Source organism: Manis pentadactyla, chromosome 10, assembly GCF_030020395.1.
Source record: "Manis pentadactyla isolate mManPen7 chromosome 10, mManPen7.hap1, whole genome shotgun sequence".
Taxonomy (NCBI): domain Eukaryota; kingdom Metazoa; phylum Chordata; class Mammalia; order Pholidota; family Manidae; genus Manis; species Manis pentadactyla.
The window spans coordinates 125,762,583-125,790,074 of NC_080028.1; the positions used below are offsets into that span (position 1 = coordinate 125,762,583).

Sequence of the window (27,492 nt, forward strand, 5' to 3'; positions counted from 1 at the left end):
ACCGAGTTGCTTCATTTTTCTCATCCCATGATTATAAATTTACTCACCCAGAAATGTGGAAGCAAATTGCCTCCTTGGTTGGACCTGGAATGAAGGTCGCACAACTGGGGACTGACCCACCATTCTGAACTTTGGCCCAGAGCCAGGCCAGTCACACACAGAACCAGACTCTGAGCCTCTGGGCTGTGAGCTGTGCCTTCCCACGCCCACACCTCTTGCAACCCGGTGAAGTTTTAAGTTGAACAGCATTGATGGGCTTCGCCACCCTAGAGGAACACAGCTCACCTTTTTATAGCCTGATTTACAATAATGGGATTTAGGTGTAGACAGAAATCTCACTGAATTATGCACAAATTTAGGATTGATAACCTTTAGAGATTCTACAAACATTACCAGAATTCCAACCAGCTATCTTTTAGCTTATCTCATTTGGTTTGCTCTTCTTAAGAATCAAATTTTTGCTTTTGCACAGAATTACTAATTCTTTAGAAATATCCAAAGAGTAGCATCTTGTGTTTCTCTCTCCCAAGGTGTGGAATAAACATCTTTTTGCTGGAGAATAGGATTAGAAGCCAGCATCTGGGCACAGGGGCCACCAAGCAGACTGTCTCAGTGAGGGCAGTGGGTGATAGCCTTCCTAACCCACCCAGAAATGTTCTGATATTATTCTAATAAAGGTTCCTATCCCAATTTAAAATATTGACTATTCTCTCCTTTTTTCGGATTCTTACCCATCTGTCATTTACATCCTTTCTTAGCAATATTAACACAAATGCTTAATGTTATCAAACTTTGCTTTTGAATTATGACACCATTTAATCTTTTATAATAAAGATAAATAAAGGGGTCCTCTGGGAGCACTGAGGCCCCAGCTGGTTGTCTTCGTCCTGTTGCCTCCCACTGAGTGTGTGGCAGAAGCTGAGGAAGCTGACAGGGCAGGGAGAGCTGTGTGGGGCCAGCCCCCTGCAAGCAGCCCTGTCCCTGCTTTCCCCACGAGGAGGGAGACATGTAATACTGAGGGGCTGTCAGGGGCTACCCTGCGCCCCAGGCTTCAAGGACAGCCCAGGAGCCCAAGTGTGGGTAAAATTGTAATATTTCCAGAATATCTCTCCTGGCTTTAGTGCATCTGCATATCAACAGGCATTCCTCAGAGGTGGAGAAAGTAGTTCTCCATATCAAGGGTAATGACCTGGGCGACAGAGGGCTTATCTGAACCTGAGAGGTTAGGGGCAGGTCTTGCTTGCTTCTGCCAGAGCAGGAGAAAGAGACGCGGGGACTGAAGTTTGTAAGCAATAAACAACGGGTTTTTAACTTTATTTCTCCCTTTGACTGATTTTGGTTTTAGAGGTATTTTGCCCCGGGATTTCCTCTCCCCGGAGTTACACCAAGGCAGGCCCCCTGCCAGGGCCACAACACTGAAGGCAAAGAGCCCAGAGGCTTGCCACAGAGGAGTCTTGATAAGCCCAGCAGGAGCCACGTTTGGGGACTACAGGCCACCAAACATGGTGGCTGCTCACCCTACCCCACTGGGATACCCCACTCCCAGTCCAGCCTGGCATCACGGTCCTGAGTTTGGGACTCTCCCAGGAGGAATGGAGAGCAGACCCGGCTCCCTCACCACAATTATTACATCGTTTCGTCTTTTCTTTAAGATTATTGAATGGAAACCCGCCTGCGACTTGACTCACACACAGGCGCATCATTCCGAAGTTACTAAGGGCAAATTCCAAAAGAGGTGAGCCCGCCACTTCTCACTGGCCCCCGCAGAGGGACGGAGCGGGGTAGCAGTGCAGCAGCGCAATGAGCCCTCAGGCCAGGTGGGGGCGCCCACTGCGCCGCCCTGTTTTAGGGCTACTGGGAGTGGAGCTTGTACCGCGGGACACCGTGATTGGCTAGAATCAGGGGAGGGCGGGAAGAAGACTGCGCTGCTGCCTCTGATTGGCCGTCTGACGTAGCTGGTGCCTGCCCGCTGGAGAGGCGCAAGGCGGCCAGCGCACTGGCCCTCGATTGGCTGGAGCACGGAGCGCGGCCTCCGCTGCAGGGAGAGGGCGGTAGCGCGCGGCGCTCGCTGGGCCCTGGCCCGGCGGCGGCGGCGGCGGCCAAGCTGGCGGTTCTGCTGCCACGCTCCCGCTCGCACCCGCGGCTTGCCCGCGCCCGCGCCCACTCGCGCCTGGGCCGGGCCAGCGCGTCGCTGTTCCTGACGCCGCCGCCCGCTCAGTCCCTGCCACACCCACCGCTGCCCGGCCTGCCGCCCGGCCTGAGCCCCGGGCCGCCGCCGCCCTCGGCGCTCGCCCTGGCCGAGCTGCCTCCTCTGCCCGCGCTCCCGCTGCGGCCCGAGCCGCTGGTGCCCTGGGGCCGCGGCGCCCACCTGGCGCTGCCCGAGCTGCCGCCCGAGGCCTGCGCGCCCGCGCCGCCCGCCGCCGCGCTCGCCCTGCAGGACCTGCCGCGCCTGCCCGCTCCCGCGCCGCATCCTGCTTACCTGCCGCTGCCGCCGCTGCCCGAGGCCGCCGTCGCCGCCACGCCCGGGCCCGTGGGAGCGCGCGGTCGCCGGTCCCCGGTCGCCGAGCCGCCCCCGCAGCCGCTGCCGCCGCTACCCGCGCGGCCCTCGCCATCCAGCCTGCTGGCGCCTCGCGCGCCGCGTGCTCCCTGGCCTCTGCCTGTCTTTCCCCCGCCGCCGGCGCCGCACTTCTACCTGTCACCGCCCTGCTGACGACCCGGCCCGCCTCGAGGCCTCCGACCCCGAAGAGGCTGCAGGCGGGTGAGTAGGCAGCCGGGCACAGACACCCAGGCTGTGGCCCTCGACACCTTCCCACGAGCAGATTCAGAAGGCGTGGATCAGAGCCCAGCCTGGGGGAATAGGGAGGTGGGGTCAGGTTAGCAGCCCGGGTGTGCGGGTGGAAGGAGCAAGTCTAAAAGTAAACTCACTTTAAGATTAGGGTCTTTATTCTATTTTCCCTACTGCCCTACAGCAAGCCTCCTGCCTGGTTATTTGAGAAGGTAACTCACCCCTTGTGCTGATAAACTAGCTGGTGATAGCGTTTGTGGGGCTGTGGGGCCCACAGCGCATGGCTTGAGGAAATGGGAACAGAAGTTGAAAATGCTTTGATCGGGGTACCCAGAATATCTAATTTTCCCTTGGAAGATCGCCAAGGTCCTTCTCTGCTTGTGTTTGTGTAGCTTCTCAGAAACTCAGATCTGCCTTCCAAGTCTTAAGAAGTCAAACGTTCAGCTGAAGGAGACCCAGGGGTCCGGAGGGCTGGAGGGCTGAGCACACCAGGAAAGCAGCAGTGTGGATGCACAGTCGATACTTGGCCCTGCCGCAGGAGCGTCATATGCAGGCACTGTGATGTCATCTCCCTCTGACAGGGAAGCTCCCACCCAAGGTGAGTCATGAGAGGAATCCCCTGCTCTCTCCCTATCTTTTATTGTCCTCCCCCGGTTTCTCTCCAGCGCATACAACTCAGAATAATGTCCCCTTTGTGTTACTCAGGTGGCCTGGGCTCAGGTAACCAGGCGGACATCCTGTCTCAATGGGCTCTTCTGCGGCAGCTCGGGAGTGGTATCAGGAAGCCAACTTGACCTTGAGGAACCTCTGAGAGCCTGCGACCCACCGGTAGGAAAGGCAGTGTATGAGTTTCCTGTGTCTGGTCGAACAAATCCCCACAAACTGGGGGACTTCCAATAACAGAAACATATTCTCTGGTGATTTTGGAGGCCAGGCGTCCACAACCAAGGAAGGCCATGCTCCCTCCCAAGGTTCTAAGGGACGGTCCTTCCCGCCTTTTCGGCTTCTAGAGGCTCCTGGTGGCCCCTGGTGCCTCTTGGCTTGTGGCTACACCCTTCCAGTCTCTGCCTCTGTTGTTACATGGTCTTGTACTGTGTCTGTCTCAAATCTCCCTGCTCTTTCTTTTGTAACAGCTCTCCTTGGAAGTAGGGCCCACTCTAAAAATCTCATCTTGAGATTTTTAACTTAATTACATCTGTAAAGACCCTTTTTCCAAATAAGGTGACACTCAGAGCTTCCCGGCCTTAGGACCTGGACATAGCTTTGGGGGCCATTTCCCTGTGGGGCTGGCCCAGCTCCCCTTACTATGTTTTAGCCCCTCTCCCTTGCTGACCTGGAGCTTTGGGCGCCCTTGGGACCTTCAGGCAGGAGCCAAAGGTATTAGAACCTTGATGAAGTTCTCACTGTCACAGGATGAAAATGGAAGCAGTGTTTTTCTCCTTTTCTGAACTACGGCCACATTCCCATTCCTGCCGGCTTGCTGCTTCCTTCACCTCCTTTACACCCCTAGCTCCCCTCCTCTCTAAGAATCAGACCGCAAAAATGGAAGGACAAGGCCTAATGTGTCCTCTGAAAGCAGACTGCATAAAGAGGGACAACTCCAGCCCCGACTCTGCATGGGTAACTGCTGATGCTTGAAAGCCAGCAATGGCAAGGGATAAAAATAAAGTCAGCTGCCACCCAGTCAGTGGAGTCTGCACAGGTTTACAAGTGAAATCGCCAGTATGCTGTGGTCCCGAGTCGGTACCTATACTGTTGCTCAAGGTGTGTGGGCACTTGACACCTGGGCAAACGCCTGCAGCAGCCCTGGAGGTAGGCAGGGCCGACGCCCCCCTCTGCTTGGCAGTCAGGAGGCTCCTGAGATCAGGGCAAGGGTGACTTGCCCAGCGAGGTCCGACCCAAAGCACATGAAGCTGCCCACTGCAGGTGGCGAGCAAACAGTGCCTTCTGCACCAGGAACACAACTCCGTGAAAGGGAATGGGAGGGTGGAGGGCGGCTTCCCAAGTAACCAGATCCAGGTGCGCTGTGGAGACTTCTCAGCGCAGAGCCCGGAGGAGGGGGTGAGGAGGCAATGGCTGGTTGGGGAGAGGTGGGCGGAATGCAGGTGGGGTGGTGCGGGGGAGACTCAGCTGGGGTGGTAGGGGGTCTGCTGCACTGCCTTTGAAGAAAGGGGCACCAGGAGGCCTGGCTTAGCCTCCCTGAGTGCTGCTGGCCAGCCTGGGCAAGGAGCTGGGCTTTGAAGTCTGTCTGGGGTGTGGCGGGCTTGTCCTGTTTACCGGGTGCACACTCAGCCTACTGGTTCATCAGCGCTCCGCCCTTGTGACCTTGTCTGTGAAATAGGGGTAGGAAACCAATGAGAAACGTATGGAATTTGCACCTTTTGGTTTGGGGCTTAGCTTTTGTAGCTATAAAGTTGGGGCTTTGGGCGCCTTCCCAGAGCAGGAGCAGTACTGCCCCTGAAGGTGTTGAGCCGCCCCGTGCCCACCCCTGTACGCTTCCAGGCACCACCGTGGCTCTCATGACCGTTAGCTCCGCTCTCTCACTGGGTCACCGTTCCCCTAAAAGGAGTGAGACGGGACGGGTAGTTGGCCACCTCCACCCACCCCCATCTAAGCTGAGGCCCAGTTTCTTCCGCAGTTGAGCTTCCTGCCCCTCCGCCCTCCCAGAGAGAACAAAGGCCAGGTCCAGTTCCGTCCCTCCCTGAAGGTAGTGAGCGGGAGGCCCCACTGCCCTGTGCCTCTGTTTCCCTCCCCCACCTCTCCCCAGCAGACCAGATGGGGGTGGGGATTCAACTGGAAGTGTTAAAGTGCCATTGAGATGGTAACTGGTAACAGCACCCGGGAGTCCCTCCATATCAATAGCATTCCAGCCCAAGTGGCAGTCCCAGCCTAGACCCAACTTTAACCCTTTGGTCCCCAGGTCCTGAGGGCAGGAGGCGTGGTTGTCTAGGTGCCCCGGGATGTGTCCTCTGCCTCACACCCCCTCCAGCGGGCGGCTCCTCCAGTTTTGCCAGTTCTCCTGACAATTTTTCCACTTTCAGGCTGTGGGGGGAAGCGCCTTGTCTTGTCAAAGAGAGAAAGGGTGGGGGAGGAAACTGAAGCCCCCGGGCCACCCTGGAGGCGGGTCCAGCAGGGGTGGAGAGTGAAAGGGGGGGTGTCTTCGTTCCTAGGCCGGCCAACCCCTGGCAGTGCCAGGTCTCCCTCTTTGCTTGAATGTAGAGATGTTAGGCCAAAGAGGGACTGGGGTCAAAAACAGACAGGGCCCTCTTAGTGTCATCTCTGGCCACAGCATTTACCGGGTGTGTGCCCCCCACAGGCCGCATAACAAGGTGGGGGATTGCAGCTGCCTGGGGTACTGGTGGGTCCTAGAACTGGGCCTGACTGCAGGAGGCCAGCTTTCTCTGGCCCTGGGGAGAGGAAAGCCCCTGGGCTGGGGCTGCCCCAGATGAGAGTTCTTGTGGCCGGGTTGGTGGACCCCTCCAGAGACCTGGGCCACTGCTGCCTGACACCTGCTTGAACCTGTGCAACTGGATTCCTTGAGGCCCAGAAGGCTGCAGAGGGAACCCACTGAAGGCTTACCTCTATTTTGCCTTCTCAGCCACCTCCTCCCCCAGTGAAATCTGAGGCCCAGGGGCTGGTTGAGCCAGCAAGGGGGGAGGGTCTGGCTAGCTTCCAGCCCACGGCATCAGCCCCTCCAGCCTGCGTCCGTGGCCAGGGTGACCAGGTCAGCCCCTCGTGCTGGAAGTGCAGTCCTGTGGGGACGCACTGGGCATGGAGGAAGCCCTAACCTTTTTAGGAGGAGGGGCTCTCAAGATTTTTGGGGTCACCAAAATCCGAAGAATGCCCCCCGAAGCAATGACCCACTGGAAATGAGAATCCTTTATGAATAAAGCCCCACTGAACAGGTGAGGAGGCATTTAGTACACACACACCTTCCCTGCCCTACAGGTGTGCATGGGGGCCTCCCAACCATGCCCCCAGTGGCTGGTTAGCCCAGCTAACTGCTTGGGCCTTCTCAGGGGCAGTGTACAAGTGAGGCTCTGTGAAGTGAGGGCCCCCCTCTGCCTTTTAGAGTCTTCCCCGCCACTCTGAAATTGTGTTAATGGCAGAATTCTCATCAGGCCCTGCTTTTCCCTTAGTCCTTAGCACCCAGGGAGGAGCCTGAGGGAGCTCACGACTCCCCTATAAAATTAGGGCTTGTGTTTGTGGGTTCCACTAGGTTTCTCAAAGGGGTCTTTGACCCAAGGAGGTTAAGTTCCTTGACTTCCTATGATCTGTCCAGCACTGGCATAAGGGGACGGGGTGGGGGAGAAGGGGGTTAAGGCAGGATTTGAGCTGTAGTTTATGTGACTTCCAGCCTGACCCAATGGCAGGGGGTGTCATAGGCTCCTAGGGGGTCTCCACGAGAGGCTCTTTCGTAAGAACTGTGATACAGGGTTTAGGGTTGCCTCAGTGGCACCCCCACCTCCACCCAGTGGTGTCTTGTCCAGAGTGGTCCCTCACTGCTGGTGGAAGGTAGGTGGGTCCTGGGCCGTCACCCCACCCACACATGGCTCCTGTCCTCTCTGCCCAGCCTTTCATTCCAGTCCCCGTGTTCCCCTCCTCCACCCCAACAACTGGTTCTTTCTTCCCTGGTCCCTAGAGGCCTCCAGCAGCTTAACTTGGCCCCCAGTTTCAGCAGCGGGGGTGGGGAGGGCACACCTGAGCTGAACTAGAAGTGGAGGATGGTTTTCTAGGCCGTTGCCTGGGTGATGCCACCTGAGCTGGGTGCCAGGCACCTGTTGCCCAGGGAACAGTGCGGCGGCCCTCCCTTGGGTGCACCAGGGCCACTGGGCTGAGACAGGAGACAGATCAGATTCCAGAGAGTCCTGGCCAGGCAGGGGGACAGGCAGGAGTGTGCGATACAGGGGAAGCTGGGGTGCATTTGCATCAGAAACAGAATGGGGGACAGGAGGGGTGCTGGAAGATGAGGCGGCTCAGGAAAGCAGCCGAGCCCCCATACCCCATCCTGACCAAGTTACTTTTTTACCATGCCCCCATCCTTACTCTCCGGCTGGTCCTCCATGTCCCCATTCCTTTGTTCCTGCATTTCCACTTGCACCGATCTTCTTTCTCACCCATTCCTTCCTATTCATGGCACCCCCACATTGCCCCTGAGGCCCTCCATCTTGCCCCTGCCCCTGCCCCCGCAGCTCTGGCTGTCCCAGTGGTGCACTCGCTCCTCCCCTGCCTCAGCCTTAAAACCCCGCCTGCAGCAGGGAGCCAGCCGAGTCCTGGGTGGCGCTCACCACGGGCGGTCAGCTTTCCGCTCCATTGGTGGGTCAGACAGGCAGAGGCTAGGATCTGACTGCGCGGTGGCAGGACCAGAAGTCCTGGGCATCTGATGGGTGACGGGACCCTTGAGAGGACACCAGCTACTCGGCTACTGGCTGAGCAGGACCGTGAGATTCATTTCTGTTCATCGAATATCGGAGACACAGCTGTGAGAGGCCCACAGATGTGAGGACTCCCCTGGCGGGGACACCGACGCCCTCCCACTGTGCACCGAGCACCACCCCCGACTTGGCTCTGAGTCAACCAGGCTTCCCAGGGTTGAGAAGACCTAACTGAAGGGCAGATGGCTTCCACTGGCCTAGAACTCCTGGGCATGACCCTGGCCGTGCTGGGCTGGCTGGGGACGGTGGTGTCCTGCGCCCTGCCCCTGTGGAAGGTGACTGCCTTCATCGGCAACAGCATAGTGGTGGCCCAGGTGGTGTGGGAGGGGCTGTGGATGTCCTGCGTGGTGCAGAGCACCGGCCAGATGCAGTGCAAGGTGTACGACTCGCTGCTGGCGCTGCCCCAGGACCTGCAGGCTGCCCGGGCTCTCTGCATCGTTGCCCTCCTGCTGGCCCTGTTCGGCCTGCTGGTGGCCATCACAGGAGCGCAGTGCACCACCTGCGTGGAGGATGAGGGCGCCAAAGCGCGCATTGTGCTCACCGCGGGAGTCGTCCTCCTCCTCTCGGGCATCCTGGTCCTCATCCCCGTCTGCTGGACGGCCCACGCCATCATCCAGGACTTCTACAACCCCCTGGTGGCCGAGGCCCTCAAGCGGGAGCTGGGGGCCTCTCTCTACCTGGGCTGGGCAGCAGCCGCCCTGCTTATGCTAGGTGGGGCTCTCCTCTGCTGCACATGCCCCCCGCCCCAGATCGACCGGCCCCGAGGACCGAGACTGGGCTACTCCATCCCCTCTCGATCGGGCGCATCAGGTTTGGACAAGAAGGACTACGTATGAGGTGGAGGGAGGCCCGGAAGCCTGTTGCTCAGAGCCTTCATCTTGTACTGGATGCCGCACCCTAGCCCTTACCTTTCAGTCAGCCCCTCTCCCAGGTGAAGCCACATTCCAGAAGTTCCAGCCAGGTCTGGCTGCAGGGCTCACCTCAGCTGGCCCAGCTGGGTCCAGCCCCTCCTCAGAGGGGTCCCAACTGTCCTGCCCCCATTTCCACACAGGCAGGGCCAGAGCTGAGGGGCACATTGGCCTGCCCCTGCCTGTCTCTTCCCAAGTTGTTTTCTACTGTCCAGGACTCAGGCTAGCCTCCATTCTCTTCCTGAGGCCTCCCTGCTTGGGCATCCTGGGCCTCACAAGGGCAGTAGCTCCAGGCCTGAAAACGGAGCGGTCATGCTCTCCCTGCCCTGGAGCTGGTCTCCTCCAGCCTGGCCACCACCTGCATCCAGAGAGGCCAGAACTGGAGGCCCAGCCCATCATGCTACCCTACCCTCACCTTCGAAGTCAGGAATAAAGAGCATTTGTATCTTGGCTCCTTTGATCTGTGGTTGGCAGGGAAGACCAGGTGGCCTCCCCTGGCACTGTGGAGCCAGGCCTGCTCCAGGTCTCTCCTGGTGGGTAACCTCAGGCCATGCAAAGCATGAGGGCAACAAAGGCAAGCCACGTATGCCCATCTTCTGCCAGGCTGGCACTCATCAATACCAAGGCAAGTAACAAAAGATGCTTTATTTAGTAAAAACTGGTGAGTGTGGACAGGGCATGGCAAGTGTGCAAGGGCTGGAGGTGAGAGGGTCAGGGGTCTACAGCACAGCTGGAACGTGACTCCGGATTGAAGAGCCAAGAGGTCAGAAGACGAGGTAGGTGGTTCTTTGGTAACTTATCACCTGCTAGTCTACAGGCTCGGTGAGGCTCAAAAGTCCCTGAGGGTTCCGAGGCCTGGCCAGCATGGGGGGAACTTGTCCCTGCAAGCCGAGGGATGCCCCATCCCCAGAGCAGCAGGAATTCCTGGGGATGGGATGAAAGCACCTGGACAGCGAGCAGCCTTCACACCGGGCCCACAGCTCCAGGCTGGCCTCCAAGCTGGGGATGTCCCGGGTGGAGATCCAGAAACTTGGGTGCATCACTTCTTTGGCTCCATCACTCAAACATGAGAAAAACCAGCAGGAGAGCCCAGGTGGGAACCCAAGTTTATTCTTGCTGGGTTACCAAAAGGATTAAAAAACACCCCTCCAAAAAACAGAAATGAAAGATAAAAAATCCCAAAGCTGCCACGGATCACCATCTCAGTGGCTCTAGCCCAGGGGGTTAGGCTCCCAGTCAAGGGAACCTCTATTTCCCTACCTGAATTAGACATAATTCTTAGTGGGGTACTCAGAGGGACCCTGAGGGGTGGCATGCGGGGCAGATGCTGAGTAGCGGGCTATGTAATGGCTGGAGCCCCGGGACCCCCCCGAGGGGCAGGTGCAGCACAGCAGCCCCCCACCCAGCAATAAAAGGCCAGAGGCTGCCCAGCCCAAGTAAAGGGAGGCCCCCAGTTCCCGCTTTTGGGCCTCAGCCACCAGGGGATTGTAGAAATCCTGGATGATGGTGTGGGCTGTCCAGCAGATGGGGATCAGAGTCAGGACCCCTGAGATGACAAAGATGATCCCAGAGGTGAGCACCAGACGGGCCTTGGAGTCCTTGTCTTCCACACAGGTGGTGCACTTGGCCCCGGCAAGGTAGACCAGCAGGCCGAACAGGGCCAGAAGGAGGGTGATGACGCAGAGGGCCCGGGCAGCCTGCAGGTCCTGGGGCAGCGCCAGCAGCGAGTCGTACACCTTGCACTGCATCTGGCCGGTGCTCTGCACCACGCAGGACATCCACAGCCCCTCCCACACCACTTGGGCCACCACGATGTTGTTGCCAATGAAGGCAGTCACCTTCCACAGGGGCAGGGTACAGGACACCAGAGCATTCACCCAGCCAAGCATTGTCAGAATGATCCCCAGGATTTGCAGACCAGCAGAGGCCATGATGAGGTTGAGGCTGAGGTTGAGAGGAGCTGCAAGGGGGGACAGAAGCAGAGTAATATTAAGATGGGCTGACCCAGACCCCTTGTTCCCAGTGAGTGCTAACCCCCATGCCCCGTACTGTGGCCACAAGACAAGACACCAAGAGTGTGAACCTGGTCCTATAATGTAGGCAAGGCACACTCCCCAGGCCACAAGCATTTATTTGTTCCCCTAGTTGTAACAAGCACTGGTTTATTAAGAGGGAATAAGCAACCCAGTTCTGTCTGTTTGGAATGTAAATGAAATACAGATGATAGTCCGTGCTCTCAGCCACTTTGTGTACATTTTATCAAACTGCAAAGTGGAAAAGAGGACGAAACAACAGAGTAAAATTTCCAGGTGGATTCCACGGGGCACAGAGATGGTGGGTCAGCTCCTGCCATGTCTTTCAGTCTCAAAACTTGTCAACTTCAACACCAAGATTAGAGATCTAAGCTTCTTCCCACCACCCAACAAGAGTGTCCAAAACCTTCACCCTAAATTGGTTCCACAGCCCCAGGCAGGTGGTTACTGGTTTGACCGTAACATCCTGGGCTCCCTGTGGACGTAAGCCACCGCCTGGGCCAGGCCTTCCCCAGCCTAGCCCAGCCCCAGTCCAAGCTGGGAGGGGCAAGAGATGGAAAAAACGAGGAAACAACTCTCCCACCCAAAGGCACCGCCTTCCCCCTGGGTCTTGCTCTTCTGTCCTCTGCGAGGGGCCGCAGAGCATACTCCCCAAGGTTGGGGACACTTTCTTGTATATTCTTTGCCCAAATATCACTCTCTCAAGAAACAACCCCCTAAAAGGAGCTAAAACCCCTGGGGTCTGAGCAGTAGCCAGCTACTCTGCAGTGGCCCTGGCCCCCAGCCCTACTGGCTCCCCTCAGGTCCCACTTCCCGTTAGGGAGCTCCATGGGGATCAGTTCTGTTCAGGCCCCTGAGGCGGCTTTCCTCTCTATTGCCCAAAGTTCCCCTACAGTGCTTGGACCTAAACTTCACACCGTCTTCAGGAAGTGTGGCAGGGCTGACTCCACTCCTCACTGGCACCCATCCCCGAGCCCCCCCGGGCAAGCTCCCGACTTCGGGGGAGATCCAAAGGGGTGGGCCAGCCCCAGCTCACCCCAACCCGGGTGTCAAGCCCTCCAGGCCCCCACGCGGGCCTCCTGGCACCTCTGCCCTCCGAGAGTGCCCCTACCCTCGACCCCCTTCCACACACTATCTGCTCCAACCGGTCCGAGAGCGCCCACTTCTGCCCTCGATCCCCACTTCCCTTCGGAGTCCGGCCCGAGGGAGGGTATCAAGGCTGCGCCAGCAGCAGGGTCAGCGCCCCAGGTGAGGGGGAGGGGGAACCCCGCCCCGGAGAGCAGCGCAGGTGGGGGAGGGGCGCCTGAGTTTCGGTGCCTTTGTCCCGGGGGAGGGGGGAGGGGCGTTTAACCCTTCCAAGCCCGCCGAAGGACCCGATCAGCTCCCGAGGCTTCGGTGCCTCCCCCGCCCAGGGGCTCGCCACCCCGAGATCAGTCCAAGTTCCCTACAAGCTGCCCACCCACGCCTCGCGCCCCCTGCGCCCCGCTCCTCTAGACGTCTACGTCCTCCCCAGTGCGCACACCTCCCCCAGCCTCACCTGCAAGACGCCTCAGACCTTTCCTGGAGCCCGCCGAGTGCGGAAATGGGGGAGGAGGCGGGGGGCTTTAAAAGGCAGTGACGTCACTGGACCACCGCCCAGGGGAGGGGCAGAGACCCCGCGTGAGACCGCGGCGGGAGCGCAAATCCCAACCTCGTCGGTCGGCGGCGCTCGAGCTTGGGCCGATGCGCCCGCATCCAGGACGGGTGCGGGCACTTTTGCGGGCTGAAGTCGGGGCCCGCGGTGGGTCAGGGCGCCGGACGTGTTGCTGACTGTAGCCCGGCTCTTCGCTTCTCCACTTACTAGCGCTGTGACCTCGGGAACTCACGAGGTTACCTCGAGCTTCAGTTTCATTCCCTGAAAGATGGAGACAAGCCTACATTTTACAGTGTAACTATGTCCCGTGTTGTAATGTCGAAATTAAAGGACACATTTTAAAAATTATTATTTTTAATTATGTAGCCCTTTTAAAAAAGCTGCAGTTATCTGGCGATGGGTTGTTTTTGTTTCGTGTCTGATGTCCCCTTAACACACACTTCCTGGACTTGAGCACCCAAAGGGCAGGGTGAGGTCTGTGCCCCTGCAGGGTCTCAGTCATTAGCGCACCGAGACCATGTTTGTTGAGCGAATGACCGAACTGAGCGGACCAGGCGGGGCAGGCGGTCCAGGCACGGATCGCGGGGCGGGCCAAGGCGACAGACCCGCCCCGGAAGGCGGGGGCGGGGGCGGGACGGCCGCTGTGGGTAGCGGCCGGCGAGCAGCAGGCCCAGACGGCCGCAGCCGCTGAACGCGCACTATGGTTCCTGGCTCGTTGCGCCCGCTGCTTCGACTCCTCGTGCTGGGGCTCGGGCTGGCGCTGCTGCGCGCTGCAGCCGGGGAGCGGATGCCCGGTAGGCCGGGCGCGGGGCCGGAGCTGGGCGGGTGGGCGTGGGGGATGGAGAGTCGGCGTTGGCGGTCCGAACTGTGGGGACTAGGGGTACCTCCAGATCCTGGGTCAGGTGGTCTCCAGACCTGGCTTTCCCCTGACCGGGGAACTCCCATCTCTCTCCAAACTTCATCCGCAGTCGGGCCTCAGTTTCCCGCCTGTCCACCTGAGTGGGGGTGGGGTTCTGTCCTGAAAGTCCGGACTCGGAAGTGGAGAGAGAAAGAAGTTTGAGGGCGGGATGTCCTGTCAGGTCAAGGGGCACGCCCCCAGCCTGGTCAGTACCGGGTCTTCCCAGCCCTAGTGACTAAAGATCAGGGGGCTGGGAGACGGTGCCGAGAGGCACGAGGGTCTTTGCCCCCTCTACCATGTGGGGTGCCCCCTTCCATCCGGTGACTTAAGTGCCCAGCTATGCGGGGGGAGGGACCCGGGTCGGGCCCAGTGCCCAGGAGTGAGTCACCCGCCGGTGGCGGTGTGTGTGTATGGGGGGGGACCTGACCCCCCAGTGTCCCGCGCTATGCCCCCTCCTCCCGCGCTGGCGTGTCCCGGCCGGGCCTTGCGGTCACCTGTGAGGAATGCGGGGAGAGGGCGCCGCTGACTCACGTTATTCGAGCCGGCCGACCCTGACCTCAACCCCCAGAATAGCCGCGTCCCGCCCCAGCCTCTGACCCCGCGGCCCCCTCCCCAGGCACCACCCCCTGCTCTCGCGGCAGCTCCTGGAGCGCGGACCTCGACAAGTGCATGGACTGCGCGTCGTGCCCAGCGCGACCGCACAGCGACTTCTGCCATGGCTGTGAGTGGCGGGTGGGATCAGAGACGAGCGGACACCAAGTTGGGGGAGAGCGTTGCCGGGATGGAGAGAACAGCAGTGGGCTTCACATCTGGGGAATGATGGGGGAGGCGGGAGTGAGGAAGGGACTTGGATCAGGGTAAGGGCCACCACCGGGGAAAGGCTTGAGGCGCAGATCGAGGGGGCGGGGCTCGTCCACAGAGGGGCGAGGTCTGACTTCGAGTCCCGGCACCAGGTGCTGCTGTCCCTCCAGCCTCTTTCCAGTTGCTGTGGCCCATCTTGGGGGGCGCTCTGAGCCTGGCCCTTGTGCTAGGACTGCTTTCCGGCTTCCTGGTCTGGAGACGGTGCCGCAGGAGAGAGAAGTTTACCAGTACGTACGCCCGGCCCACCCTCCCGTGCCCAGTCACTCCTCAACACTTCACCTGCTCTTGACCACCCCTCTTCTTACCTTGCAGCCCCCATAGAGGAGACCGGTGGAGAGGGCTGTCCTGGCGTGGCCCTGATCCAGTGACAGTGAGCGCCCCCTGCCTGCAGGAGGCCCCACCCACTCATCATTCATTCATTCATTTTGGAGCCATCCCCTGCCTACCAAACACAGCGGGAGTTAGGCTGCTCCAACCACAGGGGTGTGGAGGGATGCGGGATGGGTTAATCACTTCTCTGGGGCCTGGACCCAGACTTCAGAGGAGGCTTCCAAGGTGTCTGACTGCCCTGTCTGTGGCTCCAGCGCAGACACAGGGATCCATGCTGGCTCCCTCGATAGCTGACATCAAGGAACTGCAACATTTGCACAAGGGGTTCCCAACTCCCAACCATGGCCTGGGGGCCAGGCTGACTTAAGGGAGACACCAGACCAGGCTCCACCCCTCAGATGTACCGAAATTCCACCAAGGGACTCAGCCTGGGGGGTTAGGGTCCTGTTCCTAACACTAGAGGGCGGGCCCTCTAGGGGGCCGGCCCTCAGACATTGCCCCCCCCCCACGGCCCCCAAAGGAGGGAAATATTTATTTTGGGGAGAACATTTGGAGGGGAGGGAGAATTTATTAATAAAAGAATCTTTAACTTTAAATGGTTCGGAGAGTAGCATGATCCCCAGCCGACTTCCCAGAGCTGGAGGGAGGAATGAGTCACCGCGGGGGCGGGGGTGAGGCTGTGACTCACACATTCTCAATGCCTGAGCCCAGCCTGCCAGGGCCTGGCCAGGCCCTGACCGTTTTTTCCAGGGAAGATCTTGAGAAACCCCAGAATCCAATGCCCCAGGCTTCCCTCACCCCTCTTCCAAAAGGCCCCAGGTTCCAGACTGAAGCCTTCATTTGCTCAGCAATCTTTATTTAGTTCTGGGGGTGCAGTGCCTCCCTCCCAGGCTCCTGTCCCTCCCACCCCAGGGCTCCATGAGGTTCCTCTGTTGAGGTCCTGGTACCCAGAGGTCTGGTCTGAGGATAAACAGGATAGCTGGTCCCTTTGTGAGAGTGCAGTTCTTGTGGGGAAGAAGGAAGGTGGGCAGGGGGGGGGGCACTGCCTGCCAGCACTCAGAGCTCCATTATGTCCCCAGCTGGGGTTGAAGGGTAGTGGGGTGTAGGGGTGTCTCCCAGCCTCAACAGCCGGAGGGCCTCAGGGATCAGGTTCCCAGGGTAGCGCCAGAGAAGCAGCTCAGAGCAAGGGCTCCTGGAAGAGGAAATGACAGGATGGGGCTGAGGTTGGCCTGAGAGCCACCTCCCATCAGGTCCAGGTCCTCAGGGGCTCTTCGGCTGCCAGCACCTTCCAAGGAGCCAAGATGGGAAACAACAGAAGTTGGCTAGAAGCTAAAAATAGCAGGATGAGGCAGGGCCTAGGGGTTGGCTCCCAGGACTGGGTGTGGTTCTCCAGACGGCCCAGACAGTGGACGATGGACAGAGAATGGTGCCTACCTGAGTGGAGGCAGAGCTGGGGGGAAAGCCATGGGGCGACTGCAGTAAGGGTGGTCATTGTGCAGGCTGAGCCGAGAGAAGTGGGTGGCCATGTTCTCTTCTGACAGGAACTGTTTGCGCAGGGGCTCCCTGGGAAGAGACGGGGAGGCAGGCAGGCTGCAGTTTCAGAAAGGAGGCAGTCTGATGGTGACCTGAGGTGACAGAGGTCTTGTTGGGAGTCCCACCCTGCCCCCAAACTCACTGCTCCTCCTCCAGGCGCCGCTTGGTGCTCATGGGCACAGCTCCTCGGAGAGGGGAGCTGAGAAGAAAAGAGAGCCAGGTGCACCCCACCCTCTGGGCCCCATCCCGAGGCTCTGCCCTCCTGAGCCTGCAGCGTCAGCCAGTAGCCCCCAGCCCATCTCAGCTGACACCTAAATTACCCGCATCTCGTGAGCCATCCATCAACCTGCCTCGGAAATCTCACTTCATGCCCAAGCCTTGCCGACTAGCCCACCTCATGTCATCCTACAGAGCAGCCTTGAGCCCACAGCCAAAGCTCCTGCGCCCCTGGGCCAGGCCCACCCGGGCCCTCACACACACCTCGCGTCCAGGCCTCGGGGTGTCCCCGAAGCGGCCCGCGAGTCGCGCTGGGCCTGACCCGGGGAACCTCGCTTTAGGGGCTGCTGCAGGATCATTGGGTTTCGGGGTCCTGCGGGCAGAGGGGTGGGAACTGGGCGCTAGGGGCGTGGTCAAAATGGGCGTAGCCAACCGAAAGGGGCGTGGCTCTGGACGCGCGCGCAGTGGCGAAGTTCCGCGCAGGCGCAGAAAGCGACCAGCCGTGGTAGGAAGGCGGGTCGGTTTGGCTCGGAGGAGTGGAGGAGGGGATCTGGCGTAGCAGGATTGCGGCGGGCGCCACTTAGTGTCAGGTATCTTCGCAGCGGTCGCCTCGGCTCCTGGGGCTCAGGGTCCCACGCGGCGGCAGCCTTCGAGCCGGACCGTCTAGCGCTCTTGGCGCGGTGGGGCGCCCCGAAGAGGAGCCGCTCGCATGCACATCCGGATTCGCGAGGCTGAGTCGAGCGCGGAGCACTCTGGGACTTGTAGTTCTCCAGATGGAGCGAGCTGTGCCGCAAGCGATGCCTTTGGGTCAGGTGAGGCGGACATCGTGCGCGGTCACTTCTGGGGTATGTAGTCCATGTCCGGCTCGGAAAGGGGGCGGGCAAGGAGTCGTGCCCTGAGCCCTGTTTTGCGTGGGTTGTTAGTGGGACTCGGACTGTGACCCAGGGGCGGAGAGAAACCCAAAAATACCTGACTAGAGCTCAGTGTGGTCTTCTCTATTTGGGTAATAGAGCCATTTTTTAAGCACTTTCTGTGAGGCAGCCCTATGCCAAGCTCTTTACGTACATTTCTTCAACCAATCGTGACAGAATCTCCCGTGAGTTCCATTTGACAGTTGAGGCAACTTGAAGCACAGGCTGGGTGCTTGCCCCAGTCCTGCTATGCGTCACGCCTCAACTCGCCCCTTCCTCAGCCTCTTCTTGGAGCCACCCCCAGGACTTTATGGGCAGGTGCCCGCTCCGTGGGCAGCCTTAAAGGAGGGTTGAGAAGGTAGGGGAATCAGGAAGGAGCCTGTGGGTCAGAGGTCCCAGACAGCCTTCATTCAGCCTTTCCCCACAGATGGAAGTGTTTCAGGCCCTGGAGCGGCTGCACATGACCATTTTCTCCCAGAGTGTCTCTCCCTGTGGGAAGTTCCTGGCAGCTGGCAACAATTACGGACAGATAGCCATCTTCAGGTACTTTGTCCCTGTTCCCACCACCCATTTGCTTTGCAGTGTGGCCCTGCTGAGACTGATGTGCCCTGCTGATTCTCAGCATCCCCTCCCCTCTCTCTTCAGTTTATCTGCTGCTTTAAGTTCTGAGGCCAAGGAGGAAAGTAAGAAGCCCGTGGTGACCTTCCAAGGTGGGTACAGCCATGAGTCTGGCTTAGGGACCCCCACATTAGAGAAGAGGAGCAGGAGAGGATCACTCAGGTTCTGTACTTCCATTTAGCCCATGATGGGCCTGTCTACAGTATGGTCTCCACTGATCGGCATCTGCTCAGCGCTGGAGATGGGGAGGTGAAGGCCTGGCTTTGGGCAGAGATCCTCAAGAAGGTAAGCAGTATGGGGTTGGGGGAAGGGCTGGGATGCCTAGCTCCAGGGAGAGCCTTTGAGATCACCCAGTGTTTCTCTCCATAAAGGGCTGTAAGGAGTTGTGGCGGTGTCAGCCCCCATATAGGTGAGCTAGGGCCATGTGGGCAGAGGGCACGTGGGGGTGAAGGTACTGTTTCACCAAAGCTGACCCTGCTTTCCCTCCCCCAGGACCAGCCTGGAAGTGCCTGAGATCAATGCTTTGCTTCTCATTCCCAAGGTCTGAGCCCTTTGTGACTGGGGCTCTACGCTGCCCTTTTCTTGGCCCATACTTTGACCCTTTTCTCCTCTCTCTGTTCTGATTTGACTTGACTGCCAACCTTTCCCTTTCTCCCTTTTTAGGAGAATTCCCTCATCCTGGCGGGGGGAGACTGTCAGTTGCACACGATGGACCTTGAGACTGGGACCTTTATGGTGAGCAGGTTGTGGAGCTGGGGCGGTTAAGGTCTGGTGGTTGTAGGGGGCATTCTTTCTGGATCTGGTCCTAACACTACCCCTGTCCCTGCAGCGGGCCCTCCGGGGCCACACAGACTACATCCACTGCCTGGCACTGCGGGAGCGGAGCCCCGAGGTGCTGTCGGGTGGGGAGGATGGGGCTGTGCGGCTTTGGGGTAAGGGAGCTTCTGCTTGGAGTGAAGATGGTGGTGAGGGAAGCTGGGTCCAGTAGAGTATATCTCATGGTTCTTCTCCCACAGACCTCCGCACGGCCAAGGAGGTCCAGACCATTGAGGTCTACAAGCACGAGGTGAGGGCATGCCTGACTCCCTGTCCTCTCTTCCTCCTCCCTGGGCATCCCATGCATCTTCACCTCCTCCCTCCTCCCTCCCAGGAGTGCTCAAGGCCCCACAATGGGCGCTGGATCGGATGTTTGGCAACTGACTCAGACTGGATGGTGAGCTGGGCAGAGTGCAGGATAGGGTGGCAGCTCGAGACCTCACAGGCTGAGGGCCTGTAGCTCATGGTGGCTGGGAACCCCCTGCCTTTCTGCCTAGGTCTGTGGAGGGGGCCCAGCACTCACCCTCTGGCATCTCCGCTCCTCCACGCCCACCACCATCTTCCCCATGCGGGCACCACAGAAGCATGTCACCTTCTACCAGGACCTGGTGAGGCCCTATACCTTGCTCTGCCACCCATGCCCAACTTCCCCCTCCAGCCCTGGTCCCTGAACCCCTTCCCTGTCCTCCACAGATTCTGTCAGCTGGCCAGGGCCACTGTGTCAACCAGTGGCAGCTTAGTGGGGAGCTCAAGGCCCAGGTGCCTGGCTCCTCCCCAGGGCTGCTCAGCCTCAGCCTCAACCAGCAGCCAGCAGCTCCTGAGTGCAAGGTGCGTCCTGCAAGGGCCTGTGGGGGTTGTGGGAGGCCAGGTACCCGGGCACGTCAGTCACCTCCCTCGCCTCCAGGTCCTGACAGCCGCAGGCAACAGCTGCCGGGTGGATGTCTTCACCAATCTGGGCTACCGTGCCTTCTCCCTGTCCTTCTGACCTCTGGCAGCAGCCACACTGTCCCAGGGATCTGGGTGCTTTTTTTTTTTTTTTTATACAAATCAAATGTCAGGCTTTTCAGCCATGTGTTTTCTGTTCAAGAATGGAGGCCAAGTCGGTGTAATGATTTATATATTACTCTGATTTTGATACATAAATACCCCCCCACCCCTGCCCCGGAGCATGCCAGAGTGGGGGGGGGGGTCTAGTGCTTAGAAAAGACAGACCTACATAGATTTGAAAGACAGCCCTGCTCCACCTGCCCCTGACACCCACCTGGGGCCCTTGGCCCCCAAAGCAGGCCCCTGCTCCCAGGGCGGGGAGGGCATTAGCCCCCTTTGGAAGACAATCGGGGCCCTGCGGCTCCAATGGTCAGAAGAGTAAAGTGAGCCAGAGGGGGCATGAGCGGCCCCCTTGGCCTGGCCCTCAGGTCCTTCGAAAGAGGTTGCTGAGAAAGCCGCCGGCGGGCCCAGGGCCCAGGCGCAGCGAGAAGCGCGGCGCAGGGCGGCGCGGGGCGGCTCTGGCCGCGCTCTGCTCTTTCTGGCGTTGCAAGCGCAGCTGCTGCCCAATCACCACCTGCATGTCGTCCTGCGGGCAAGGCAGCAGGGCGGGAGGGGCGGGTCAGCGTGCCGGCCCCGCCCCGCTGGGCTCGCCCGCGTGCGGGCCCGCCCCTCACCTGCCAGGCCTCCAGCTCTTGCGTCAGCGCCACCTTCTGGCGGATGGTGCGAAGAAGTTCCCGGGAGAGGGAATCCCGCTCCAGGGAGACGCGGCTGAGCTCCAGGGATAGTTCGAGGGCCCTGCAGGCAAGCGGCGCAGAGAGCGGGTCTGAGGGCCCTGGGAACTCAGCGAGCAGGGGTGCGGGGGGCTCTTGGACCTGGGCGGGAGTGGGGGTTGCTAACGCCGAAACCAAGATGGTCAGAGGGGATAATTATAGCCCATGTAACACGTGGGTAAATGAGAGGCCCAGAAGGGCCTGCAGCCGCTCTGGGGCTATGGTGGAAGCTGGCGGAGGCTCACTTGTTCACCGCCTCGTCCCGGTCGGAGAGGGCGCCGCTTAGGGCCTCCTCCGGGTCCTCTTGCGCTCTTAGCTCCTTCTGCCTTTGCATTTCTTCCCGCAGGGACTGTAGCTCAGCCCGCTGCAGCGTGACCTGCGGGCAGGAGAGGGCCAGAGAGGCAGGCAGGCCCCTGGGTCTCAGCTCCTGTTCTTCCTGGCAGCCAGGCTCGAACTCTTCTGGCCCTCCCCTGCCTGTTCCCCAAACACCCCAGAGAGCTATGGCCCTGTGCTGGAAATGAAAATTCTGAGCCCCCAAACGCCCCAGAGAGCTATGGCCCTTGTGCTGGAAATGAGAATTCAGGGTGGGCTGGGGCGGGGCTGGGTGGGTGTGTAAACCTGCATGTGAGACTAAGGAGGAAGTGTGGTCCAGGAAGTCTTCCTGGAGGAGGTGGCATACAGGCTGGCTCTTGAAGCATGACTGCAAGTTTGTTGGGACGATGCACGCAGAAGGGGATTATTGGGCAAAGGCTCAGGTATATATGGGAAAGAGGATCTGGCACTGGGAAGGATTCAGCATCTATGTTTCCCCCCCACACCTCATCCTGCAAGCGGGCTACTTCCGCCTCCTTCTCCTCCAGTATCTCCCCTGGGCTCAGGGATGCTTGCTTTTGGGGAGGTTCCAAGCTCTCCTGGGATGAAGGCTGTTGGCTGGACGTCTCCTGCAGCTCCACGGATGCAGTGGTCTGTTCACAGAATGGTCAGTGAGGTGTTTAACTTCTAGGGAAGGGAAGAGGAGCAGTTTGCAACCCCCCGGATGGGCCGCCTGGGGGCTGGTGGGCCGCGCGCTCACCGGGGCGTCTCCGCGTCGGTTAGTGTGATGGTCCTGGTCCCCATCGAGGCTATGAGCAAGCTCCGACTGTAGGGAGGCTCCAGACACATCGGCGTCTTGGAGGCGCGACTCCTCCTCCAGCTCGGAGACTCGGCGCTGCAACCTCCGCAGGGCGCTCAGCGCCTCCCCGGCCTCGGAGCGCGCGCGTTCCAGCTGCCAGCAGACAGGAACCGGGAAGCGTGGGCGGTCAGCCAGGCGCTTCCGCGTGCTCGTCCCCCGGTCGGCCCGCAGGTGGCGCCGGCGCGCGCGGAGAGCGAGGCAGCCGCGCGCAGTTCCCCGCGGTAGAAACCAACTTCCTCGCCTATAAAGCAGGGCACTGACGCGCTCCTCGCTGACTTTAAAGTCCCCCGTCACCGTCCTCGCAGCCCCACCCCATCAGGTCACCTCGCAGAGGCCCCCCTTCCCGGACCGGTCTGCCTTCGAGCTCAGTAGTGCCATCATCCCGCGTTCACTGATGCTTCTAAGCCAGCGCAGTGCAGAACGCCTGACACCCTCACCGCAGCCCTGGTGCCTTACCATCCCGACAGAAGGGGAAACGGGCGTATCTACTAGAGTCAGAGGGCTTCCTGGGATAAGAACCTCAAAGCACGAACTCCTGAGGTCTCACACAGAAGGCCATGCTGCCTCTTTCCATTGCCTTTTCTCCATCTGCACTGCCCCAGACCTGGTCCAGGTCCCCATCCACTGTGGCTTGAGCTCTGGCCTCAGCCCTCTTCCTGGCCTCCCAGCTGCCGCGCTCTGATGCACTCTAAGAGTGTACCACCCCTGCTCAGTACCCTTCCCTGGCTCCCACCTGCCCTTGGCTAATGCCCATGCCCTTATGGCCCAGCTGCTGGGGCTCCCAGTGAGCCAGCTTTGGCCTCATCTCCCAGGAATCCCCGAGGTTGTGGCTGAGGCCCAGCCCCACTGGTCACCTCCAGGCTGTGCTCCCGTCTCTCTCGCCGCAGTAGCAGCAGCTGCTCGTGGGTGACCTGAATCCTGCCCTGGCCCTTCTCCACCTCCTCACGTAGGCCTCGGATCTGGGCCTCCAGGTCCTGCCGGCGGCTCTGCAGCATTTGGTTCTAGGAAGAAGCCTCAGAGCTGCAGGGGAGGTTGCTGGGCCAGTCGCAGATAGCCCCCAGCCCAGTCTTCCTGGCTCACTAGGCCCCCAGCCCCAGCCGCACTCACCTCCCCCTGTAGACTCTCCAGCCGTGTCCTCAGCTCTGCCCCAGCCAGGGCCTGAGCCTGGCACTGCCCCCGAAGGCCATCAAGTTCCCTCTGAAGTTCCTGCTCAGTCTGGGAGGCCTAGGGAGAAGGCAGAGGAGCCTCAGCAGGCCCATGCCTCCACTCCAAGGCCAGCAGCATGCCCACCTTCACTGGACCCAGCATCTGGGGTCAGGGCTGTCCCACCTGGGCCAGCTGCTGGCTGAGCCGAAGGTTCTGCTCACTGAGTTCACTGAGGGCCTGCGCTCGCTCGCGCCCACTGTCCTGCTGCTCTGAGAGCTGCTCCCCCAGCTGTGCCCGCAGGGCCTCCACGTCCCCCTCCAGCTCCACAGCCCTGGCCTCCCACTCGGCTCCCTGAGCTGCCAGGCCCTGGCGGAGCTCATGGTTCTCCTGTTGCAGCCGCTGTGGGGGCCAGGACAGAGGGTCAGAGACAGAGGGAGGAGACCGGGCACAGTAAGAGACCAGGATGGAGAGAGACCCACAGAGAGGGAGACTGAGGCAGGTATGAAGCAAGAGGGAAGACAGCTGGGAGGAGGCGGGCAGAGGAGGAAACCCAGAGACTGATAGAGGAAGGAGGGGAACCAGTAGGGAGAAGTTTCCAGGCCAGACGGGGGGACTGACCCCTGACTGGAGTGGAGCGAGGTTCCCTATTGACCCCACTCACCTCCGGCTGCCTCCTGGGCTTCTGGACCCGAGGTCGCAGGCGTCGTTTCTGGCGCCTGAGTCTGGCAGAATTGAAGCCCCTGCCCATGGCTTCATACACCTGTTCCACGGCCTCTGGAGGTTCAGCCTCTGCCCAGCCTCTGCTCAGCCCCTCTGCCCAGCCCCTCCCAGCCCGCTCCCTCTAATTAACCCTCCCAGCCCCACCTGGGCCCCAGGCCACTGCCTGTCCTCCCTAAAACCTGTCCAACCAGCGGGGGAATGCAGTGGCACACCCAGATGCCCAGCCTGGCAGGCAGGCATGTGGGCTGCCCCCCACTCTCCCCAGACTCTCACAGCAGGAAGGTGACGCTAAACATGGTTGCTACAACTAGCAGGCATTCCTGGGAGCCCTGCGCCTGTGCTTCACCTCTGTTATTCCATTTAGTCCATTTCAGTTAGAATTGTTAATTTCCTCATTTCACAGATGAGGATGTAGGCTCAGAGAGGGTAAGTGCCTTGTCCAAGGACACACAGTGAGTTAGCAGAGCAGGGATTCCAACCCAGGCAGCCAAGCCCTTAACCAAATACCGTGAGGTCAGCACAGCTCGAGGTTAAGCCGGCCAGTTGGGGGTCTGGTTGTCCTGGCCTGTACCCAGGTTTGCTGCTGTTTGTGGTCAGGCAACTCCTTCAATATTTCCAAGTGCCATCCATCTATCCATCCAGTATTTGCTGAGCTCGAGCTCCTCTGTCCTGGGATCTGGCTGTTAGCAGGGAGCGAGACCACCAAGTTCCCTGCCTCAAACAGCTTACAGTCCAGAGGGCATAGGTGAATGGACATGGGCTTGAAGTAGGTAATTTTAGAGGAACAGAAAGGGCTGTGGAGAAGCCCTGGGAAGTGAAAAGGGGCAGGGGATGGGAGGGTGAGGGTGCTTCAAGGAAAAAGTGATATTTGAATTGACTCCTGCAGGGCAAGAGGAAAGAGGGCTGCACCCAGGAAGAGCAAGTACAGAGGCCTTGAGGGAACAAACTTAGGTTACTCAAGGAACTGAAATGGGGCCCCATCCAAGGGGTGGCACCTCCCCTCCAGCAGACATGAGGTCAGAGAGGAGGCACTTGGGGACTCTGAGGCCCTGGTGAGGAGTTCCTGTCTCATTCTAAGTGTGATGGGAGCTGTTGGTAGGTTCTGGGACTGAAATCTGATCGGCAATTTCTGAAGATCCCTCTGGCTGCCTGGTTGAGTGTGGGCTCCAAGGGGCAAGGGAAAAAGCTGGGGATGGAGGAGGCAGCCTCAGTGTCAAGGGCAGAAGTGACGTTGGCTGCAGAATTGAAGACCAGCCTCTGCAACGTCTGGAGGCTACAGAGACCATGAAAGTGGGGAGATTCAAAATCTAGAAGAAGAATCAATAGGGCGGCAGATGTGGGAGAAGAGAGGCCATGGAGGTGCTCAGGCTCCGGTCCTGAGGTGGGGAGCCAGGATGGTGACCACAGATGACGGGGTCACAGAATTAAGAACGCCACTTCTGCTGAGGTGCCCATTAAGTGGCCTGATGGAGAGTTCCAGCTCAGGGCAATGGTTGGGGCTGGCAACATGGATACAGGAGCTGGTGGTATCCCAGGAGCCAGATGTGACCCCAGAGTGAGAGTGTGGCTGACAACGGTGACTGGGCAGAGGGCAGACTGCCCCTGGACTCACACGGAGGGGTGAGGACTGACAAATGATGTGTGGGAGGTGCTTAGCCCAGAACCAGGCAGGGAGGGGCACCCAGTAGCTGTTGGCTGGGGTTGGCACTGCTGAGAAGCTGCAGCCAAGATTCAGAGAGGGCCAGCAGCTTACCCAGGGTTACACAGCCAGGCAGGGGTCTGAACTCAGGGCTTAACCACTGGGCAGCACTGTCAGGGGCACCAGGCCCGGCCTGAACTGTTCTTCCTGAGGCATCCCCCTGCCCGGCTTTTCTTCCCCCTGCTCCCCTGCCCTCCCCTTGCCCACCCGCCTGGCCCCTGCCCACCTCTGCTCCCTGCCCTCCCCGCCCCTGCTGCCAGCTCACTTCCTCACGCTCCAAGTGCTGGATGCTCAGCGCGTCCAGCTGCCGCTGCAGCTCCTCATTGCGCTCCAGCAGCATCTTGCCGAGCTCCGCAGCCAAAAGCAAGTCTTTCTCCTTCTGCTGCAGCTGCAGCGCCAAGTCCTCAGGCTCCTCAGGGCCTGGGCCCCCTCCCAGGAATGAGTCCCGCCGCTCCAGCACAAAGGGGAAGAAGCCCTCGTCGCCACTGGGGGAGCCGCCCCCGGAGAGCAGCCCCGACGGGAAGCTTGGCCCTTCTGGGGAGCTCATGGTGCCTGCAGCGTCTGCGGGGCAGGTAGGCCAGTGGAGACAGGTCACTGCAGGACACTTTACTCCGCAGCCCGATGGGGCTCGCCTGCCGGCCAAGACCTGGCCCTCCCAGTCCTGCAACCAGGGCCTTCCAGGGCCACGAAGGGTTAATGATCTGTTTCTTGGCCAAACAGCTCCGTTAGTACCCCAGGGTAAACTGAGGCAGGGAAAAGGAAATGAGCTGCCTCTGGGACACATTCTTTGTCCCCAGGAAATCTTCCCCCAGTGCTCCGGAATAACAGGTCACCCTGCCAACAGTCCCCTCCCCGAACCCCCAGCCCCGCTGTTTGGGCTCTCAGCCCCTCAGGAGCAGGGAGTTAGTCTCCCAGAACCCAGGTTGTCAGGGACTCAGGACCCAGGGTTGAGTTCAGCCCCTTCTCCTGGGAATCCAGGGCCTTGGGAACTTAGGTGTCCTGAGCCCTGGGCTTCCAGAACACTAGCTGCCTCCTCTTCCCGCAGCCCAGCTCCCCAGCTCCCCGCCCTCCCAGGCATCCTGGCCCTTCCTCCCTATTTTCTGTGCACCCAGGTGTTGGTCCCCATCTTCTGGGGCCTGGGTGTCCAGCCCCCCAGCGCCCCGCCTTTCCCAGGGCGCGGGTGTCAGCCCAGGGCTGGGCGAGGTAACAGGTTGTGCGGGCAGGCTGCTGCCCTGCCGCTCAGGTTGCTGTTTACTTCCCGGCCCGCCCCTGGGGATGGGAGCCTGGTGGCGGCCTAGGGCCGCCCAGGGCCTGGCAGTTCAGGGACTCGGCGAGGGAGGGGACCCACTGGGCCCCGGCACTCCCCCCCCAGCCCTCCGGAGGTTCCCCCACCCCCTACGCACGCACACACACACCTGTCCCTCACTCTCCTCCCCTCGGCAGGTGTTTAAGTCCAGTTCTACCCTCAGGGCGCAAGTGTCCCGGTGGTCCCAGCCCAGCTGACCCAGGCCGGCCCGGTGTCTCCCTGGCGTGCGCCCTGAGGGCCCGGCCCCGCTCTGGAGCCCCGGGGGCGGTCCTCCTCCCGCCTCCCGCCACCGAACTGCCTTTTAGCCCCTCAACCCAGGCGCCAGGGCCCCAGCCGGCGGCCCCCCGGCCCCACGCGTCCGAAGCCCAGCCGCCGGCGCGCCACGGCCGTGTCCTGCCGCAAGCTCGGAGGGCGCCTGTCCTCGGCGTCCCCTTGGCTCTTACCCGCAGACGCCGGGCTCCCTCCGAGGTCCCCGCGATCCTTGATCCCCGCTTCCGGAGGCGGCGCCAGGTGTGCAGCCGCACAGGTGAGGGGGCGGTGCCGCGGGCGGGGCTGGGGCGCCCCCTGGTGGCCGGAATGGCCAGGTGGGGCCGAAGGAAAGTCGACTCCACCCACCTCTGAGGCCCTAGCCCATTTTAATGCCATCGGAAACGACAGGGCCCATTAATTGAGCACCTACTGTGTACAGTCCCCACGCTGAACATAGACATCAGCTC

The 27,492-nt window shown here is 60.3% G+C and overlaps 6 protein-coding genes across 12 annotated transcripts; 3 read left to right on the forward strand and 3 right to left on the reverse strand.

Annotated features, from left to right (window-relative positions):
- The first annotated feature begins 7,090 nt into the window (after positions 1-7,090).
- Positions 7,091-9,576, forward strand: CLDN9 (claudin 9). Its single transcript, XM_036920327.2, has one exon. The coding sequence runs from the start codon at positions 8,403-8,405 to the stop codon at positions 9,054-9,056; it is 654 nt and encodes a 217-aa protein (XP_036776222.2). The 5' UTR covers positions 7,091-8,402; the 3' UTR covers positions 9,057-9,576.
- Positions 9,577-10,221: 645 nt separating this feature from the next.
- Positions 10,222-13,931, reverse strand: CLDN6 (claudin 6). 2 transcript variants are annotated; one of them, XM_036920337.2, is made up of 3 exons: positions 13,679-13,931; positions 12,852-13,055; positions 10,222-11,088 (listed from the first exon to the last, which is right to left on the reverse strand). In XM_036920337.2, the coding sequence occupies exons 1-3, from the start codon at positions 13,737-13,739 to the stop codon at positions 10,394-10,396; spliced, it is 960 nt and encodes a 319-aa protein (XP_036776232.2). In that variant the 5' UTR covers positions 13,740-13,931; the 3' UTR covers positions 10,222-10,393. The 2 variants fall into 2 exon arrangements, with proteins under 2 accessions (XP_036776232.2, XP_057343650.1); XM_057487667.1 differs by lacking the exon at positions 13,679-13,931 and having other exon boundaries at positions 12,699-12,983.
- On the forward strand, positions 13,431-15,479 carry TNFRSF12A (TNF receptor superfamily member 12A). The gene is made up of 4 exons (XM_036920341.2): positions 13,431-13,588; positions 14,309-14,413; positions 14,646-14,780; positions 14,866-15,479. Exons 1-4 carry the CDS (start codon positions 13,495-13,497, stop codon positions 14,919-14,921), a joined length of 390 nt encoding a protein of 129 aa, XP_036776236.1. The 5' UTR covers positions 13,431-13,494; the 3' UTR covers positions 14,922-15,479.
- A 239-nt stretch (positions 15,480-15,718) lies between these two features.
- On the reverse strand, positions 15,719-17,159 carry HCFC1R1 (host cell factor C1 regulator 1). 3 transcript variants are annotated; one of them, XM_036920338.2, is made up of 4 exons: positions 16,897-17,159; positions 16,559-16,615; positions 16,318-16,446; positions 15,719-16,075 (listed from the first exon to the last, which is right to left on the reverse strand). In XM_036920338.2, the coding sequence occupies exons 1-4, from the start codon at positions 16,989-16,991 to the stop codon at positions 15,940-15,942; spliced, it is 417 nt and encodes a 138-aa protein (XP_036776233.1). In that variant the 5' UTR covers positions 16,992-17,159; the 3' UTR covers positions 15,719-15,939. The 3 variants fall into 3 exon arrangements, with proteins under 3 accessions (XP_036776233.1, XP_036776234.1, XP_036776235.1); XM_036920339.2 differs by lacking the exon at positions 16,559-16,615; XM_036920340.2 differs by lacking the exon at positions 16,559-16,615 and having other exon boundaries at positions 16,318-16,508; positions 16,897-17,033.
- A 152-nt stretch (positions 17,160-17,311) lies between these two features.
- Positions 17,312-20,086, forward strand: THOC6 (THO complex subunit 6). 2 transcript variants are annotated; one of them, XM_036920335.2, is made up of 13 exons: positions 17,312-17,444; positions 17,971-18,086; positions 18,189-18,253; positions 18,343-18,446; positions 18,533-18,570; positions 18,654-18,702; positions 18,825-18,896; positions 18,991-19,093; positions 19,178-19,227; positions 19,312-19,374; positions 19,475-19,585; positions 19,671-19,805; positions 19,882-20,086. In XM_036920335.2, exons 1-13 carry the CDS (start codon positions 17,406-17,408, stop codon positions 19,960-19,962), a joined length of 1,026 nt encoding a protein of 341 aa, XP_036776230.2. In that variant the 5' UTR covers positions 17,312-17,405; the 3' UTR covers positions 19,963-20,086. The 2 variants fall into 2 exon arrangements, with proteins under 2 accessions (XP_036776230.2, XP_036776228.2); XM_036920333.2 differs by having other exon boundaries at positions 17,350-17,477.
- BICDL2 (BICD family like cargo adaptor 2) lies at positions 20,078-27,354 on the reverse strand. 3 transcript variants are annotated; one of them, XM_036920342.2, is made up of 10 exons: positions 27,220-27,354; positions 25,736-26,031; positions 23,235-23,450; positions 23,013-23,129; positions 22,760-22,906; positions 21,807-21,998; positions 21,553-21,699; positions 20,980-21,110; positions 20,639-20,759; positions 20,078-20,550 (listed from the first exon to the last, which is right to left on the reverse strand). In XM_036920342.2, the coding sequence occupies exons 2-10, from the start codon at positions 26,015-26,017 to the stop codon at positions 20,389-20,391; spliced, it is 1,515 nt and encodes a 504-aa protein (XP_036776237.1). In that variant the 5' UTR covers positions 26,018-26,031; positions 27,220-27,354; the 3' UTR covers positions 20,078-20,388. The 3 variants fall into 3 exon arrangements, with proteins under 3 accessions (XP_036776237.1, XP_036776240.1, XP_036776238.1); XM_036920345.2 differs by lacking the exon at positions 23,235-23,450; XM_036920343.2 differs by lacking the exon at positions 22,760-22,906.
- Between the last annotated feature and the right edge of the window lie 138 nt (positions 27,355-27,492).